This window comes from Daktulosphaira vitifoliae, unplaced genomic scaffold (assembly GCF_025091365.1).
Source record: "Daktulosphaira vitifoliae isolate Bord-2020 unplaced genomic scaffold, ASM2509136v1 Scaffold_1, whole genome shotgun sequence".
NCBI classification, from domain to species: domain Eukaryota; kingdom Metazoa; phylum Arthropoda; class Insecta; order Hemiptera; family Phylloxeridae; genus Daktulosphaira; species Daktulosphaira vitifoliae.
In genome coordinates this window covers 2,102,803-2,119,413 of record NW_026099572.1, presented here as the reverse complement: position 1 = coordinate 2,119,413, position 16,611 = coordinate 2,102,803, and the positions used below count along the sequence as shown (strand labels likewise).

The 16,611-nt window shown below is 25.6% G+C and overlaps 3 protein-coding genes across 4 annotated transcripts; 2 read left to right on the top strand and 1 right to left on the bottom strand.

The window, feature by feature from the left end:
- Window positions 1-2,553: 2,553 nt before the first annotated feature.
- Window positions 2,554-6,133, bottom strand: LOC126893802 (uncharacterized). 2 transcript variants are annotated; one of them, XM_050664312.1, is made up of 4 exons: window positions 5,801-6,133; window positions 5,269-5,565; window positions 5,102-5,175; window positions 2,554-2,990 (listed from the first exon to the last, which is right to left on the bottom strand). In XM_050664312.1, exons 2-4 carry the CDS (start codon window positions 5,546-5,548, stop codon window positions 2,778-2,780), a joined length of 567 nt encoding a protein of 188 aa, XP_050520269.1. In that variant the 5' UTR covers window positions 5,549-5,565; window positions 5,801-6,133; the 3' UTR covers window positions 2,554-2,777. The 2 variants fall into 2 exon arrangements, with proteins under 2 accessions (XP_050520269.1, XP_050520268.1); XM_050664311.1 differs by having other exon boundaries at window positions 2,557-2,990; window positions 5,102-5,565; window positions 5,801-6,130.
- A 156-nt stretch (window positions 6,134-6,289) lies between these two features.
- LOC126893820 (signal peptidase complex subunit 1) lies at window positions 6,290-8,226 on the top strand. The gene is made up of 4 exons (XM_050664340.1): window positions 6,290-6,448; window positions 6,641-6,700; window positions 6,759-6,845; window positions 8,006-8,226. The coding sequence occupies exons 1-4, from the start codon at window positions 6,413-6,415 to the stop codon at window positions 8,138-8,140; spliced, it is 318 nt and encodes a 105-aa protein (XP_050520297.1). The 5' UTR covers window positions 6,290-6,412; the 3' UTR covers window positions 8,141-8,226.
- Window positions 8,227-8,292: 66 nt separating this feature from the next.
- LOC126893821 (leucine-rich repeat-containing protein 51-like) lies at window positions 8,293-10,349 on the top strand. Its single transcript, XM_050664341.1, has 3 exons — window positions 8,293-8,377; window positions 8,439-8,650; window positions 9,638-10,349. The coding sequence occupies exons 1-3, from the start codon at window positions 8,293-8,295 to the stop codon at window positions 9,905-9,907; spliced, it is 567 nt and encodes a 188-aa protein (XP_050520298.1). The 3' UTR covers window positions 9,908-10,349.
- Window positions 10,350-16,611: the final 6,262 nt, after the last annotated feature.

Below are 16,611 nucleotides of genomic sequence, written 5' to 3'. Positions count from 1 at the left end.
GGAATATTATTGGGAAACTCGAACAAAAATATCTTGGACGATATAGCGATATTAGGAGATACTGAAGAATCTGTTAAGCGAGTATGCAGGAAACTCATCATGATGGCTAGTAAGGTTGGGCTGGAGATAAATGACGAAAAAACAGAGTACATGATATTAAGTCGCCAGGATAGAGAATATTGACAAGGACAATCTATGAATCTTGAAGAGCATGTATTTAAAAATGTGATGCATTTCAAGTACTTGGGGCACTTGCTAACACAAGATAATGACCTGAAGATAGAAGTCAGTGCTAGGATACAAAAAGGCAACAAAAGTTTTTTTGGTCTTGGAAAAGTACTGAGTTAAAAAACATTATCAACAAATCTGAAGATACAAATGTACATGACTATGATACGACCCATAGTACTGTACGAGTTGGGTTTGGTTGGGTTGGTATGCCACATGTTGGTAAACATGGCCACTTAGAAAAGCAGAAGAAACTAGAATGACCGAAAACCAAAAAAAAAAAAAGATAGTATATATTATATATATTACGAGTTTGACAAAGGAGAACATGAAGTGAGTGAAATGAGGAGATCAGTTTTATATGTTTAAAAAAAGGTTTATATTTTTTATTACGTTGTGTTCTTAACAATTGGTGCCAGAAGTAAGATATTTTGAATACATATATTTTTAAATTAGGTTTTTTTTTTAATTTTTCTTTTATTCAGTCATGCCAAAAAGACACGTTCGTAAAACATTGGTGAAGGATAAAAAACAGAAGTTACTACAATGTAAGAAAAAATTGCTATACAGTTAACTTATGTGGAAAAGAAAGCTGATATACGGACCGAAGAATTGGGACAATGTATAAAGAAAGGTTTGAGTTTCCGAGTAAATGAATTACAGCCTAACGTTAACGAGGTAATAAATAATTTTGCTCTTTTGTGGGAGGAAAACAATAAGCGTATACTGGAATTGGAGAAGGTCGTAAAAAAGGAGAGAGGTAATACTGTCGGCAATGTAATTTGCTTAATTTACCTCACCTGTCTAACCATTCTTTTCTTAACACAGGTGTCGTTTCAAGTTTTCACGGATGGTATAAGTGGCGCAGATACGAAGGTACGACGAGTTGTTGTGGATAAATCGTCTAATGTTTTAGAGCAACTGAATGACCTGTTGGCTAAGATTAACCTGAAACCCCAAAGAAAAAGACTTACAAGCGTAATTTTAGACCGGAATGAAAGCAGTGTGTTCCAAAATCATACAAGAGTAAACTTGTGCAATTATCAAAATTAAATCTAGTCAACGTTGGAGGCGTACACTGGCTAAAGTACTAAAGTCCCATTTTATTAGGATATTACAAATAGATAGAATCCCCGTCTACATATATACGTAGAGGGGAACCTAAATGATCGATTGGTGCTCATATTGATAGACACTGGAGCAATTAGATCTGTTATACTCTCGGTCATATTAAAGAATTGTTTAATTCGGCCTTTGATGAAGCCACCAAGGCTAATAACAGTTACTGGTGAGATAGCCTATATGTAATATATATATTATATATACAGAGAGGTAAAGTTGACCGTGTGCATAGGTTCACGTCAAACTAACTATTTGTTAGAGGTATCAGACATAACAGAAGATTACCTTTTGGGTTTAGACTTATAGTCGTGTGACATTATGGTAGATATAGACAGCCAGAAATTACGATCTGAAAACGGTCAAGTCAACTTAAAGCAATTTTTAAAAGTCGAAGTTCACACGAGAAGAATAGTGATACAGAAAGATTAGGGTGATTTGAAGTTCAACAAAATATTAATGGCATCTTAGTCTTTCAGAAAAACGTCAGTTAATAGCTGTTGAGGTATTAAAAGAGTTTTATGATGTCTTGAATAGAACTTTCGGTCGTACAAGACCTCCATTATTTTAGCACAGGTACACTGCTCAAGCGATTAAGCAGAATCCTCTGTGATTACCACTTACCAAAGAAGATGAATTTTCTAGGATGACTGAATAAATGATAACTCAGAATGTGATAGATCCAGCGAATAGATCATGATCTTCGTTTGTAGTGTTAGTCGAAAAGAAGAATGAAACTTACTGCTTTAGTGTAGACTTCATAAAATGAATGAAATCACTAAGGACAGCTCTCTTTGCTAAGAATGGACTATGGGATGAATATTTTAGGTGGTTTACAATGATTTTATAAAATATATTTAAAAAACAGGTACTGGAAAGCGGCTAAATTCGTTGAATAAGGAATAAACTATATTTTCTACCAGATACGGTTTATGGCAATTTACAGTCATGACGTTTGAGTTTAATAATGCCGCCGCCACTTTTGAAATATTAATGGAAATAGTACAAAAAGGGATGACGTGAAAAAAATGCGTGCTCTACCTTGACAATGTATTGAACGAACTTTTGAATTAAACTGCAATTACTAAAAGGAGGTACTCAAAAGGTTAAAAATCACCAATTTAAACTATATGAACAAATCGTTTTAAAAATATATCTAAGTAATTAAGAAAACTATTGAACATTTTAATAAAAATTTTATTAATAGCATAAAATCAATACATAGCATATTTATATACAAAAAAGAAAAAAATACAATATCAAAATTTTGATTTTTTTTTTTTGATCGCATGAAATGGAATTAAAATAAGTAGTAGTAATATTACATAAAACATTTAATTAAGTAAACAGTAATTCATTAATTGAGTGCAAAGGTTTTTTTTTTAATATAGCTATTGGTAGTTAATGAACTTATAATAAATATATTAAAGCTATTGAGATATCAAAAATTCCGTTAATTGGTTTTTTGGCTTGATAACTATAATTGCAACCCAACCAAATAAAGCTCCATAACATCTACAACAATTCAATGCACTCCATGTTTCTGAAATTTTTGTTTCAACTTTGTTGCCAGACATAACTGCTGTATCATAAGTTGTACAAGCAAAGGCTGCTAAAGCTGTCAATACATTCAAAAATAGCACCTAAAATAAAATAAAATATATAACTCAAAAAATATATTTATGTTATTAAATGTATAATTTTAACATATTTTGTTAGTAAAAAAAAAAAAATTAATCAATCAGTACCATTTCTAGGTCCCCTCAATCCTATTAACTGCAATATGGGACAGAATCCCTCTCTTCTATATTTTACAGGGGTGCAAAACAGTATAGGCTTATTATTAAATACAACTAAAAACTCGAGATGTAAATAAGAGGGATTATTGAACCCCTCGAAAAATAAAGTTAAGTTTATAGTATTGAGTAACCAAAGAAAAATTTTTTTTGAATCTCCTCTTTAAATGAAATTTTACCAAAAATTTTGTTTTCAAATATCAGAATCAACCATTCAGATATATGAATTTAAAATGCATGGATCAGCATTAAATTTATATAGGTTATACTATAGAGTCTAGAATTTATTGTATTAAGTCCAAACAAATTTTTTTGAAAACCGAATTTTTAACAACATCAGTAATATTTTGTTTTAGAAGTTGGAATATAACTATATCAAGTCAAATTTTTTTTTTCATGTCAACAATCTAAATCCTTTTTTACATCCCAAATTCTGATCTTATTTAAAAGATATTAATCGTATTTAAACTAAATTGTATGCAATATGATTTAAGTTTAAAGATATGTTTTATCAATATATATTCTATATAGGGGTTGGATTAAAATAATATAATAAAAAATATTCGTTTAATTTGTATAATAATTGAGTTTAATGTTATTCAACATTTAAATATTATAAAATTTTTATATCTAATCTTTTTAATAAAAAACTTTTATTTGATTTTTTTTATTTAAGCAATCTAATTTACAACCAATTTAAGAATTATTTTATATTATAACTTTTAAGTAGTATTAGATTTTATGATATTTTATTTATTTATCTAATCATGTTTAACATACTCTCTAAAAGTTATTTCTTGTGATGAAAATAATGAGAAAACAAACATTTTACATCAATTAATATCACATATTTTTTATTTTTGACTACGTTTTGACAGTATTTTTGGTTTTAAGCTAAATGATTATAATGTATAATTGGCTTTCTTTATTATAAATTTCAAAAATTATTTGATTTATAAGTTTATAGAAATGTAGAAGGACCTAGAAGCAACAATAAGAAGCAAGGCACCGGCAATGTGCCAAGTTACAGTTTCATACAATGACATTGAAACCAACTATGGAGTATAGTTCTCTAGATTATTTAATTCTGAGATTATGTTATAAAATGTTCTTGATTAATATTTCTTTTGTTATCAACCTTATGAGAAATTCAGAACTTAAGGATTAAATATAATCACCATGTAGCTTAAAATGTAACATTTCATCAAAATAGTGACACCAGGATTGAATCCAGTGGAGGATACAAGGGACAAATATTGGTGTCATGACTCTCCAAAATGCAATATGGAGCAATATAATAATTTATTTACTAGTTTCAGAATCTAGTTTACTAGTTTAAGAGATGTTATTAAATGTGATATGAGGACGGCTGATATAAGCGTAGATATTGTGGGAGATCATATCAAATGGAAGTTTAGGATAAAGGTGGCTGACCCCATGTATTTGGGATTAAGACGAGGAAAAATAATAAGATTTACTAACTTCATAATCACATTATTTCTGTAAATTGTAATGTTAAAAAATGTTAATCTTCTTTTATTGGTATATTGGAGTTTAAAAAAAGAAAATGTTTTTGATGTTCAAATTCAGTAAAATAATCACTTTCAAAAAAATTTCTGGTCATGTGTCTGGCTCAATCTCAAATCCATTTTTTCCTTTGTTTCTGATTTTTTTTTACAACTGATTTGTACACCAATCAACTTTCAATATTATTTTTAATTGGTATTAAAACATATTGTAGTATTTTTTTAATCAAAAATAAATATCTTCTCTCCCCTAAGAAACTTCCTATAATACTCATATATTTTAAACATTTTCTCTTTGTACCATTGTCAATATATCACAATAATTGTAATAATTCAAATTATTATGAAAAAGTTCTTTATTATTTCAAAATTTACTGCTTTATGTAGAACTAAACATCTATACGTAATTAATTGACATAAAATTACACTTACTATTATATATTTTGATTTAAAGCTCTTGCATTTGTTTAAATCGAATATATCCAAAACTGTCCATAAACATACAGCTGATAATAGGAAAAAAAACATCAATATTAATGGTGACCCCTCAGAAGGTTCACCTAGAAATAGCTGGGTAAATGCAATTCCAGCTAAAATACCTTGACTGATGGTGCCAAATGATTCACATAAGTGTTGAATTTTAATGGCTATGAGTCTAAGATTGTTGGATTTATCAATTAAATGAATTTGATTTTTATTTTTAAATAAACTATGTTGGTCACTTTTAATGAAACGATTTTTATCTTGTACATATATAACAATTTTATTAGCATCATTAGTGTTTAAAGGATGATGCGGTGAAGTAGTAATAGGATTTGTATGAACATCTTCTTTGACTTCTTCCAGAATCGCTGCAACTGTATTTGGATCAGACGCCATTTCTCAAAAAATAATATCTAGTACAAAATTACAAAAATATTAACATATTTTTTATTTATTCCAATACCTAATAATTTAGTTTTAGGTTTGACACTAATTCACCAATAAAAAAATGAGCATGTACTTCATCATTTTTTTTTTTAATTCCCATTTAATTTATATGCCTATAATTCATTTTAAAACTAAATCCAATCATATTATTACTGAACATACTAGTAATTGTTCACATCTAATTATTTATATGATACATACCATATAAACATGAGTTAATTATATTTATTTCATCATTATACAACATTTAGTCATAAAGTACTTCAGTAGTCATAAAGAAGTTCCAAAAATATATTTAAAACAGTTCATTTCTTTACATAAAAATATAGATTTATAATTTAATTATTTTTATATAATTGAATATATGATCATTCCAAAAGATCTCCAACTAAACGAAAATTAATGATTATGTTAAAAATTATATGTGTACATTGTTATTAATTAGTAATTTGAATTGAACTTTTCAAATTATTTTATTGTAAAATTAACTTAAAAAATACATTTTATTTAAATCCACCTTAGTGTAAACACAGATATATATATATAATAAAAAAATAAATAAATGTTTATTATCTATCTTTGTGATGTTAAATTAATTATGATTAGATAAGACCTATTATAATGATAACAAAATTTGAATGAAATTTTTTTAATCTCTTTGAAAAAGAAAAGGTTGACGTGTGTGATAGCATTGCATTTGCTGTGTATACAATTTTTTTAAATTATTAGACGTTTAATGTTTAAGAAATATATCTTCTGTGAAGTTTAGTTAACATTTGTGAAGTAATATTTCATAACTTTTGTTGCAAAAAAATGTTTGACAATCTATTTATCTGGAATTGGCATATGGTAAGAACTTGATAATTATAATTATTTATAAAAATGGCTGATTTTAGTACTATAAATTGAATTACAAAATTATTTTGTTTTTTAATATTTATAGTTATATAATTTTAATACCAAACTTTTTATTAAACTTTTTATGTTAAATAAGAAAATATAATATGGTCTTGATAAATAATTAATCCATCATTTTTTAAGGATTTTGTAGGTCAAAAACATGCAGAATATTTATTCAGAACCATTATAACTTTATGTGGAGTAAGTTATTTCTGAATAAATTTTTTTTTAATTTATTAAAATGTACAATTTTTTTTAGGTTGTTGGATTTGTTTTAGGATATATCAAAGAACAATTTTCAATTACAATTGGTTTGACATTATTAGGATTTTTAGTATCTGCTATAGTATGTTATATACTTTTACATGCATTATTTTCAAAAATAAAATGTTTTTATTTTTCTAATGATTACTTTTGAAAAACTTAAGATATGTGATACTTGAAATTTTAAATGAATAGTAAAGATTTTTTTTTTACCAAATTGATTTTTTATAAATTTACACTAGTTCTGTAATAAATAAAAAAAAATGTTATGTTAGAGATGAGCTTAAACAGATCCAAGTTATATATATATATATCAAAAAAACTTTATTCAAATAAATAAATTTTTAAATAATCTAGAACTACATAGTTCTTAAATGGCTAATAGAATAGAGTTGAAGATCATCTTTTATTAGGGATGGGTCTAATATTTAGTGTTCAGCTAATATTTAGGAGTAATCTACATTCGGCTACTTAATGTGCCATGACTATTCAGTTAAATTTTATTTGACTTAATAGTTTACTTTTTATGTTCATATCTTATAACTAAAAAGAAAACAAACTTATTTCTTTTTAAATGGAAGCATACATATTTTCACAATAAAAAATATTTTATATAATATTTGAAATAGAAGCATAATCTAAAAATCACATGTTCTAATCCTATATGCTAGCTTTTTTTTACACAAAATCTTTCCGGTACAATTTCTATGACCAGTTATCTATCCCTGGCGGCTGAGTTAAAAATATAATAGTAGTTGATAAATATTGTAAATTGAATATTTGGTTATAAATACTGAAAAATATCAACTTAAAAAATAATCTAATTTTGTGTATTGATAAAAGATATTTGGTTTTCCAAACTTTTAATTTTAATAAACTCTCTCTTAATAAGTTATTAATATTTTTTGTGAAACTTTTAATTTACTAAAAAAATTTGCATCATATATATTGGATACGCAGTCCTTTAAATTTAAATGCTTAGTTAGCATTTGGGAAGGAATTGTTTTTCATTAATGTAAATTATTACTCTTCAGACTAATTTTAAGAATGCATTATTTAATTTTTAATGATTCAAGAAATAATATCTTTTCATAAAACACAAGTGACTTAATTTTAATAAATTAAAATAAACCAATTTTTAATTTTTTTTGTATTAAATCCGGTTTTATGATAGATTATTCAAATATTTGTATTAATAAACCCATTAACAATAAAAAAATATATTATTTTGTAATTTTTCAGTTAACCATACCTCCATGGCCCTTTTATGCTCTTCATCCACTTAAATGGCAAAAAGTTAAAAAAACAGTAAAAAAAAATGATACTAATGAAAACAAAGAAGAAAAAGACAAAAAAAAAAGAAAGAAAAGTAATTAATTGTATATTTGTTTTATACTGTTTTCCTATCATATGTTTATAAATTATATATTGTTTGGATTAATAAACTTAAATTGCCGTAACAATGTTTTTGTTTTTTATTTTTAAATTTTCATAATTTTATAAATAAATAATTTGTTCTCAAGCATATAATGAATTTAATATCGAAAATGGTTTGTGATATCAAGCAAGGAAAACCTTTAGATTTTTCATTTAATAATTTGAAAACATTATCTAGTAAACTTTGATAAATAAATGTAAATTTTGTGGATCCTCATTCTATCAACTAATTTTTTAGAACTAATAGATGAAAAGCCAAAATCATTACGTGTAAGAGGGATTCCCAGTCGTGGACCTAATAAAAGATTTTTATGTGGAACTATATGGTTAAATAACAACAATCTTTCTAATTTAACTGGATTAAAAGATATTGTTTATGAACTTATTGAACTTCCATTTTATTTATACTGGCTTGATGTTTCATTTAATGAAGTGACACATATTAATGAAGTAAACATAGACAAGTATACTATTTACTACATGTAAACAGTTATTTTCTCTATTATTCGTATTTATTAATATATGTAAATATGACCCTGGATATTAAAACCTAATATTATATACATATATATTTTTTTTTCACATTTAACATTTTATATTATAAAATGTTAAAAATATTTAACACAGAATAAGTAATCATAAATTCTTAAGATCGACTTCTATATATTGAGGGACCTGGGGTTAGACTTTTAATTTTTTTAATTGTAAAGAATAATTTTATTACAACACAATTAAAAACTTATGTTGATACAAAAATTAATAGTAATAGTATAACAATGATTTGTTTAAATTTAATTTACCAATCAGGTGGAATACAAGACTCAGTACATTTTCTTTATAGAGTAATAGCGGTCTACTCGTGGGTCCGGGTTATTTATTTCAGACATAGACCATAGTACAAGATCTATGATTTTAGAGTGATTCACTATTTTAAGATAATTGGTAACGCTTTCTGGTTTTTATTGTTTATTCAAACAATTTTAGGCACTACTTAATGGTTTTTTTTTTAATTAGACCATCATATTTAAATGTTCACCAAATTCTTTCATCCTTGCATATGAAAGATACAATATTTAATTGAAAAATATTTATACTATATAAGTTATACTACAAAGAATTTTACTTGGAATACTATTATTATTTTTTTAATTTCGTAATATGTAATACACGAGTACTTATCCAAAAAAATTTAATTTTAGTTTTATGATTTCAAAAAAAATAAATAAAAGAATATTAATATAGTAGATGACATACAGTTTATTAAAGAATCAATCAATTACAAAGCAGATAATTAACAATAGATCAGTAAATCATTTCAGATACATGTTAATATTTATTTTGTCCGTTTTTCCTAAAATCTATCCATTTATAAAAAGATATCTTTTTCTTTTATTCATTAGATTCACAATTAAATTCAGTTAATTTTAATATTTTCAGGAGATATTTCATTTTGTAAATTTACAAATATTATACTTGCATGGCAATAACATAAAAGATATGACTGAAGTTTCAAAACTAAAAAAACTTCTCAATTTGCGATCATTAACTCTATATGGTAATATGATATCCAGAATCCGTCATTATCGTGCATATGTACTAGTATATCTACCACAAATTAAAAAGTTGGATTTTACAATAATTACAAGAGAAGAGAGATTGGCGGTTTCGCCAGCTGGTACTGGTACAGATGTATTAGTCAATTTTTAAGCATTACTAACTTATGAAATTAATTTAAATTTTATTATGTAATCAAAATTTTAATAAAACAAATTTATTGAAATAAAAGTTGCATTAGTACAGTTTGAATAATTATCAGTGAAACTGACCAGTCTTCTTAAGAGGGTGACGTTAGTGTGTGAAAGGGGTTGATACACCCTCTACTTGGCAAAATTAAATTATTTTAGTTGACAGCTTTTTTAACACATGAAGATGCTATAAAAAAATAATTAAAAAATAGATAGCACAATTTAAAAAAATGATTTATTTGACAAAAGTAAACTTTACATCCCCTCCCTGATATCGTCCGTTTCAGGACGGCCTTGATATTGACTTATTTATCATATGTATTAGTATCATTATTAATTTTCTTTAACATCAAAGTTCAACCAGGTAAGAACATTAAAAAAACGGTAACACTGTGGGGTCGCGGCACAGTATGGACGTGGCATAGTTGGGACAAGTATAGATGATATCTGGCAGCGATTTAAAATCACTATCATAAGAAACGCTTCGATGCAAATTTGTAGATAGTGTTTAATTTTAAGAAATTGGTAATTATTTCAAAAGCAACAATAACTCTTATTCCCTTAATTTTATCCTGATTAGTTATTTGATTTATAATTATAATATATGAATAAATAATAATTATAGTAATTAAATTTAGTATGAAATTGATATTCAATAATTTAATATTGTAATTTTTACGGAGATATAATAAAAATAATAAAGTAATAGTATATTTCTTTACTTTTAATGCGTATAAATATTTAAAGAGCTTGATGCAATACTTTTAAATAAAAAATATTTGTTACTTATAACAAAGTTTTATACAAGGAACTTTCATCAGAAACAAAAATATACTTTTCTAAATCAATTTTTCGCGATGTTTTCAAATGTGCAATTAAACTTCTTCTGTCACTTTTAAGTTTTAATATTATTACTTATTATTAAAAAATAAGTATTTACATCTTCTTCTTCTCTACTAAAGGCCTTGCCTTGTTGTTGCAAACCTGGTTCTCCATTATTTTCTGTTAAAAGCCAGTCTTCTCATGTCTATGTATCGACTACAGTCAACTTGTCTTATCATTTCATCTATATATGCTTTCCTCGGTCTACCTTTACCTTTGTATCCATTTATTCGTCCTTCAAATATATTCGTTATAAACGAATTGTGCCTTAATAGGTGCCCGAACATTTTTCCACGTCTTTTTCCGATTCAGACACTAAAGCAATATCATCTGCAAATCGTATACAGTGTATTTTTTCTCTATTTATGCTTATTCTTTTAGAATTTCTCTTAAACTTGTCTATGATTTCTTCTACAAATAAATTGAACAGATAAGGTGATAAAGAACAACCTTGTCTTACCCCTCTTCTAATTTTTGCTGTTGCACTATGTTCTCCCACCTCTATTAAGATCTCTTGTTTCTTGTATAGTAACATTATTACTCTTCTGTCCCTCCAATCAATTCGAGTTCTTTTCATAGAGTTCATCAATAAAGCCCAGTTAACTGTGTCAAAGGCTTTTTCTAGATCTATAAAAGTTATAAATGTATTTCTATTTACATTTAACCTTCTTTCGGTGATTACCCTTAGAGCTAAAATTGCTTCTCTTGTACCAACTGCCTATCTAAACCCGAATTGGTCTTCATCAAGCTTCTCTTCGGTTTTTGTCCTTATCCTATTTTAGCTTCGATGCGAAGCTGAGAAGGTATTGGTTTTACTAAGATGTGTTTTTTTTTTTATTTTTTTTTTTTTTTTTTTCTGTTACCACTTTATCACAGCTCTCACCAAACGGATTTCTTTCAACGATACATCAAAAGATCACAAATCGTATCTAGTCGAAGACATTACCCTTAAAAATTGAAAAAAATTCCCTCGTTCCCCGTAAAAGGGGGAAACCTCCAAAAAAATTACAAATTTAAAAATCGCTAATTTTCGAAATTTTTTCAATTTTTTTTACTTAAAAGTGCCATAACTTTTTCAAAAATAAACATATCAATATAATTCTTTTTTATATAGATGCATAATATCATTACCTTTCATTTGGTATATTTTTTTCATAAATTTAACCCTTAACCTGCCCACAAGGGGGGATTTAAAATGACAACTTTTTCACAAAAAATTAATTTTTTTAACTTAAATTTTGAAAATGTTCCGGAAGGTCTGACACTTTTATATATATCTTAAATTAAAGCTAATGTAATATGCTTTATCATGAAAAAAAAAAATTTCGGACTTTATCTTATCTTCATGGTGAAAATGGCTACCGAATGCTATTTTTGTGTGAAAATTTTCGATTTTGTATTTTCCATTTTTAACTTTATTATGCTATAACTTTTTGAAAAATGTATGAATCATTACAATTTTTTTATGAGAAGTAGTATTTATATAGATCTTTCATTCGACATACTGTTTTTTTAAATCGGACCATTTCCCTAAATACAGGGGGGATTCAAAACATAAAAATGCATATAGAAAGTAGAACTTTTTCAACGTAACTTTTGAAAGTGTTCCGGAAGGTCTGACACTTTTATATATATCTTAAATTAAAGCTAATGTAATATACTTTATAATGGTAAAAAAAAATTTCGGACTTTATTTTATCTTCATGGTGAAAACAGACATTAAACTTAATAAAAAAAATACGATTTTTGTAAAAAAATTCTTTTTTATATTTTTAACTTTATAATGCTATAACTTCTCGAAAGATGTATGGATCAATATAATTCTTTTTTTTGTAGATGCATGATGTCTTTACCTATCATTTGGTATATTTTTTTTATAAATCTGACTTTTTACCTGCCTACAGGGGGGGATTCAAAATGACAACTTTTTCACAAAAAATTGACTTTTTCAACTTAAATTTTGAAAGTGTTCCGGAAAGTCTGACACTTTTATATATATCTTAAATTAAAGCTAATGTAATATACTTTATCATGGAAAAAAAAAATTTCGGACTTTATTTTATCTTCAAGGTGAAAATGGCTACCAAATGCTATTATTGTGTGAAAATTCTCAATTTTATTTTTTACATTTTTAACATTATAATGCTATAACTTATTGAAAAGTGTATTGATCAATATAATTTTTTTATGGGAAATACTATTTTCTAATAATCTCTTTTTTATTCGACATACTTTTTCTTAATCAGGATATTAATAAGGAACTAGCAGTTTATGAAGCTTTTGGAATAATCCACCAATTTTTTAAAATTAAACACTATCTAAAGATTTGCATCGAAGCGTTTTTTTTTGATAGTGATTTTAATCACTGTCAGATTTCATTATACTTGATCCAACTATGCCACGTCACCACTGTGCCGCGACCCCCCTGTGCTGGGTTTTTTTTTTTAAATTACAACTTATTCTAAAAATCTACAATTTTTTTGTTGCAATGATAAAATATTTTTCATAACAATAATTAAACCTGTATCAATTTATAAAAACATATTTTCATATTGACAAAGACTCCAAATTTAATAAATTATTAATCAATTTGATATTTTTTTTTCTTGTCTTGAACAATAATTATTTACAAGAATAATTATTTTATTCGTATTTATAAAACATTATCATAACCCATTGATAGAATTTCTCTATCAAAATTGATTTAGGTTTTTCTTTGGGTGAATGGATTTTTATAAATTATGATCAAATTTTTTAATAGGCTCAATTGAGTAGATCTTTTTAACAATTTGTTTTTTTAGTTAAAGTGAATCATTAAAATAAATTCAGTTCATATTTCAATTGTAGGATCTTTTTAAACATCAAAAGTTACATAGAAATGTTTACTATGATTTCTATTAAAATTATTTAATATGATAAGAATGTAAAAAAAAAATTGTGGTTTTAATAAATTATAGAGCTTTTTTCATAAATTAAATAATAATTATAACATTTCACAAAAATCAATTTTAATGGACCAAAAAATTAAGTTAAAAATGGCATTTTATCTGTATAAATTACAATATTAAATTATTGAATATCAATTTCATAAAAAATTTAATTACTATAATTAGTATTTATTCATATATTATACTTTTATATCAAAGAACTTCTAATCAGAATATAATTAAAGAAATAGGAGTTGATGTTACTTTTGTAATTATCCACCAATTTCTTAGAATTAAATACTCTCTACAGATTTGCATCGAAGCGTTTCTTATGATAGTGATTTTGGCACAATTATGACTGTTTATTTAAAATATAATTTTGATACTTCGTTTTTTAAAACCATATGGTAGGGTTTTGAATTGTACTCAGCTCTCTTAAATGGTCGTTTTTAACGTAATAATATTATAAAATATATGATTTAAAAACAGTGTTCAAAAATTAATTAAACAAAAAAAAACCAATCACAGGGGGGTCGCGGCACAGTGGTGCCGTGGTATAGTTGGATCAAGTATAATGATTAGTGATGGGCATAATCGAGTATTTCGATTATTGAATTCATATTTATTATATAATCGAGATATTCTGATTTTTTAAATAAATAATATTAGAATAATATTGATTATTCTATAATCGAGTGATTATTTCTAGTGATTTCTCGTTTATTATAAAAACAATGATTTCTTGATCTTGAAATGTATATAATCGAATAAAAGTTATTTCGAATGATGTCCATGAAACGATGAAACGAGAGAATACTATTTTTAAGTTTTTATTTAGCATAAATTATAGTCGAATTATTATTAAATTGTTGACTTCGAGTCTTATTTTCAACTCGTTCAATCGCTACTCATGGCAACACCTTATCTGTCACATTTTTGGGAAGTATGTGACGATTAGAACAAAGTTTTGTCCTGAACTGGCTAAACTACTGAGTTCTGATTCTCTCACTAGTTGTGAATTTATGAAAAATCAATTAGGTGTGGAATTAGGTGTTTTAATTATGATGGTCAAGCAGGCTATTGCTACCTTATCTTATGTTTTTATTTTTAAATTTGTTATCGGTTTTTTTAAAATATAGGTAATAATTATTAAATAAAAAAAATAACAACTTGTCTTTTATTTAAAGCACTTATTAATAATGCATTATTAATATATTATTGTTATTATTATTCCTAAATTATAGTTTAATATATTAATTATAAATAAACACCAACAAATAAAAAAAGCAAAATTAAATTAATAATTATTTACTATAGGTATATTTATTCATATTTCGAATAATTTTTCGATTCTCTCGATAAATAATAATAGTTGATTATTCTTATCATACGAGCAGACGATTTTAACTTCGAATGATTTTTCGAGAGATTCACTCGATTATGAAAATGTCTCGATTACTAATCATTCGATTATGCCCATCACTAATAATGATATCTGACAGTGATTAAAATCACTATCAAAAATAAACGCTTCAATGCAAATCTTTAGATAGTGTTTAATTAAAAAAAAATTGGTGTTTTATTCCAAAAGCTACATGATCTGCTAGTTCATTATTAATATCCTAATTAAGATAAAGTATGTCGAATGAAAAAGGGATTATTAAAAAATATTATTTCTCATAAAAAAATTGTGTTGATCCATACACTTTTCAATAAGTTATAGCATTATAAAGTTAAAAATGTAAAAAATAAAATCGAGAATTTTCACACAAAAATAGCATTCGGTAGCAATTTTCACTGTGAAGACAAAATAAAGTTCGAAATTTTTTTTTTATAATAAAGTACATTACATTAGCTTTAAATTAATATATATATATAAGTGTCAGACCTTCCGGAACATTTTCAAAAGTTAAGTTGAAAAAAATAATTTTTTGTGAAAAAGTTGTCATTTTAAATCCCCCCTTTGGGCAGATAAAGGGTCAGATTTACAAAAAAAATATACCAAATGGTAAGTAAAGATATCAAGCATCTATATAAAAAAAAATTATTGTACAAAAATCGTAATTTTTTATTAACTTTGATGTCTATTTTCATCACGAAGACAAGTCCAGACGTCAAATTTTTTTTTTCAAATTAAAGTATATTATATAAGCTTTAATTTAAGATATATATAAAAGTGTCAGACTTTCCGGAACACTTTCAAAAGTTAAGTTGAAAAAGTTCTACTTTATATATGCATTTTTTATATTTGAAGCCCCCCCGTATATAGGGAAATGGTCTGATTTAAAAAAAAAGTATGTCTAATGAAAGATCTATATAAATACTACTTTTCATGAAAAAATTGTATTGATCCATACATTTTTTAAAAAGTAATAGCACTTTAAAGTAAAAAATGTAAATTATAAAATCGAGAATTTTCACATAAAAATAGCATTTGGTAGCCATTTTCACCATGAAGACAAGTTCAGAGGTAAAATTTTTTTTTTTTTCAAATTAAAGTATACTACATTAGCTTTAATTTAAGATATATATTAAAGTGTCAGACCTTCCGGAACATTTTTAAAAGTTAAGTTGAAAAAGTTGTCATTTTAAATCCTCCCTGTGGGCAGATAAAGGGTCAGATTTACAAAAAAAATATACCAAATAATAAGTAAAGACATCAAGCATCTAAAAAAAAAAAAAATTATATTGATATGTTCATTTTTGAAAAAGTTACGGCAGTTTTTAGTAAAAAAAATTGAAAAAATTTCGAAAATTAGCGATTTTTAAATTTGTAATTTTTTTGGAGGTTTCCCCCATTTACGGGGAACGAGGGAAATTTTTTCAATTTTGAAGGGTAATGTCTTCGACTAGATAC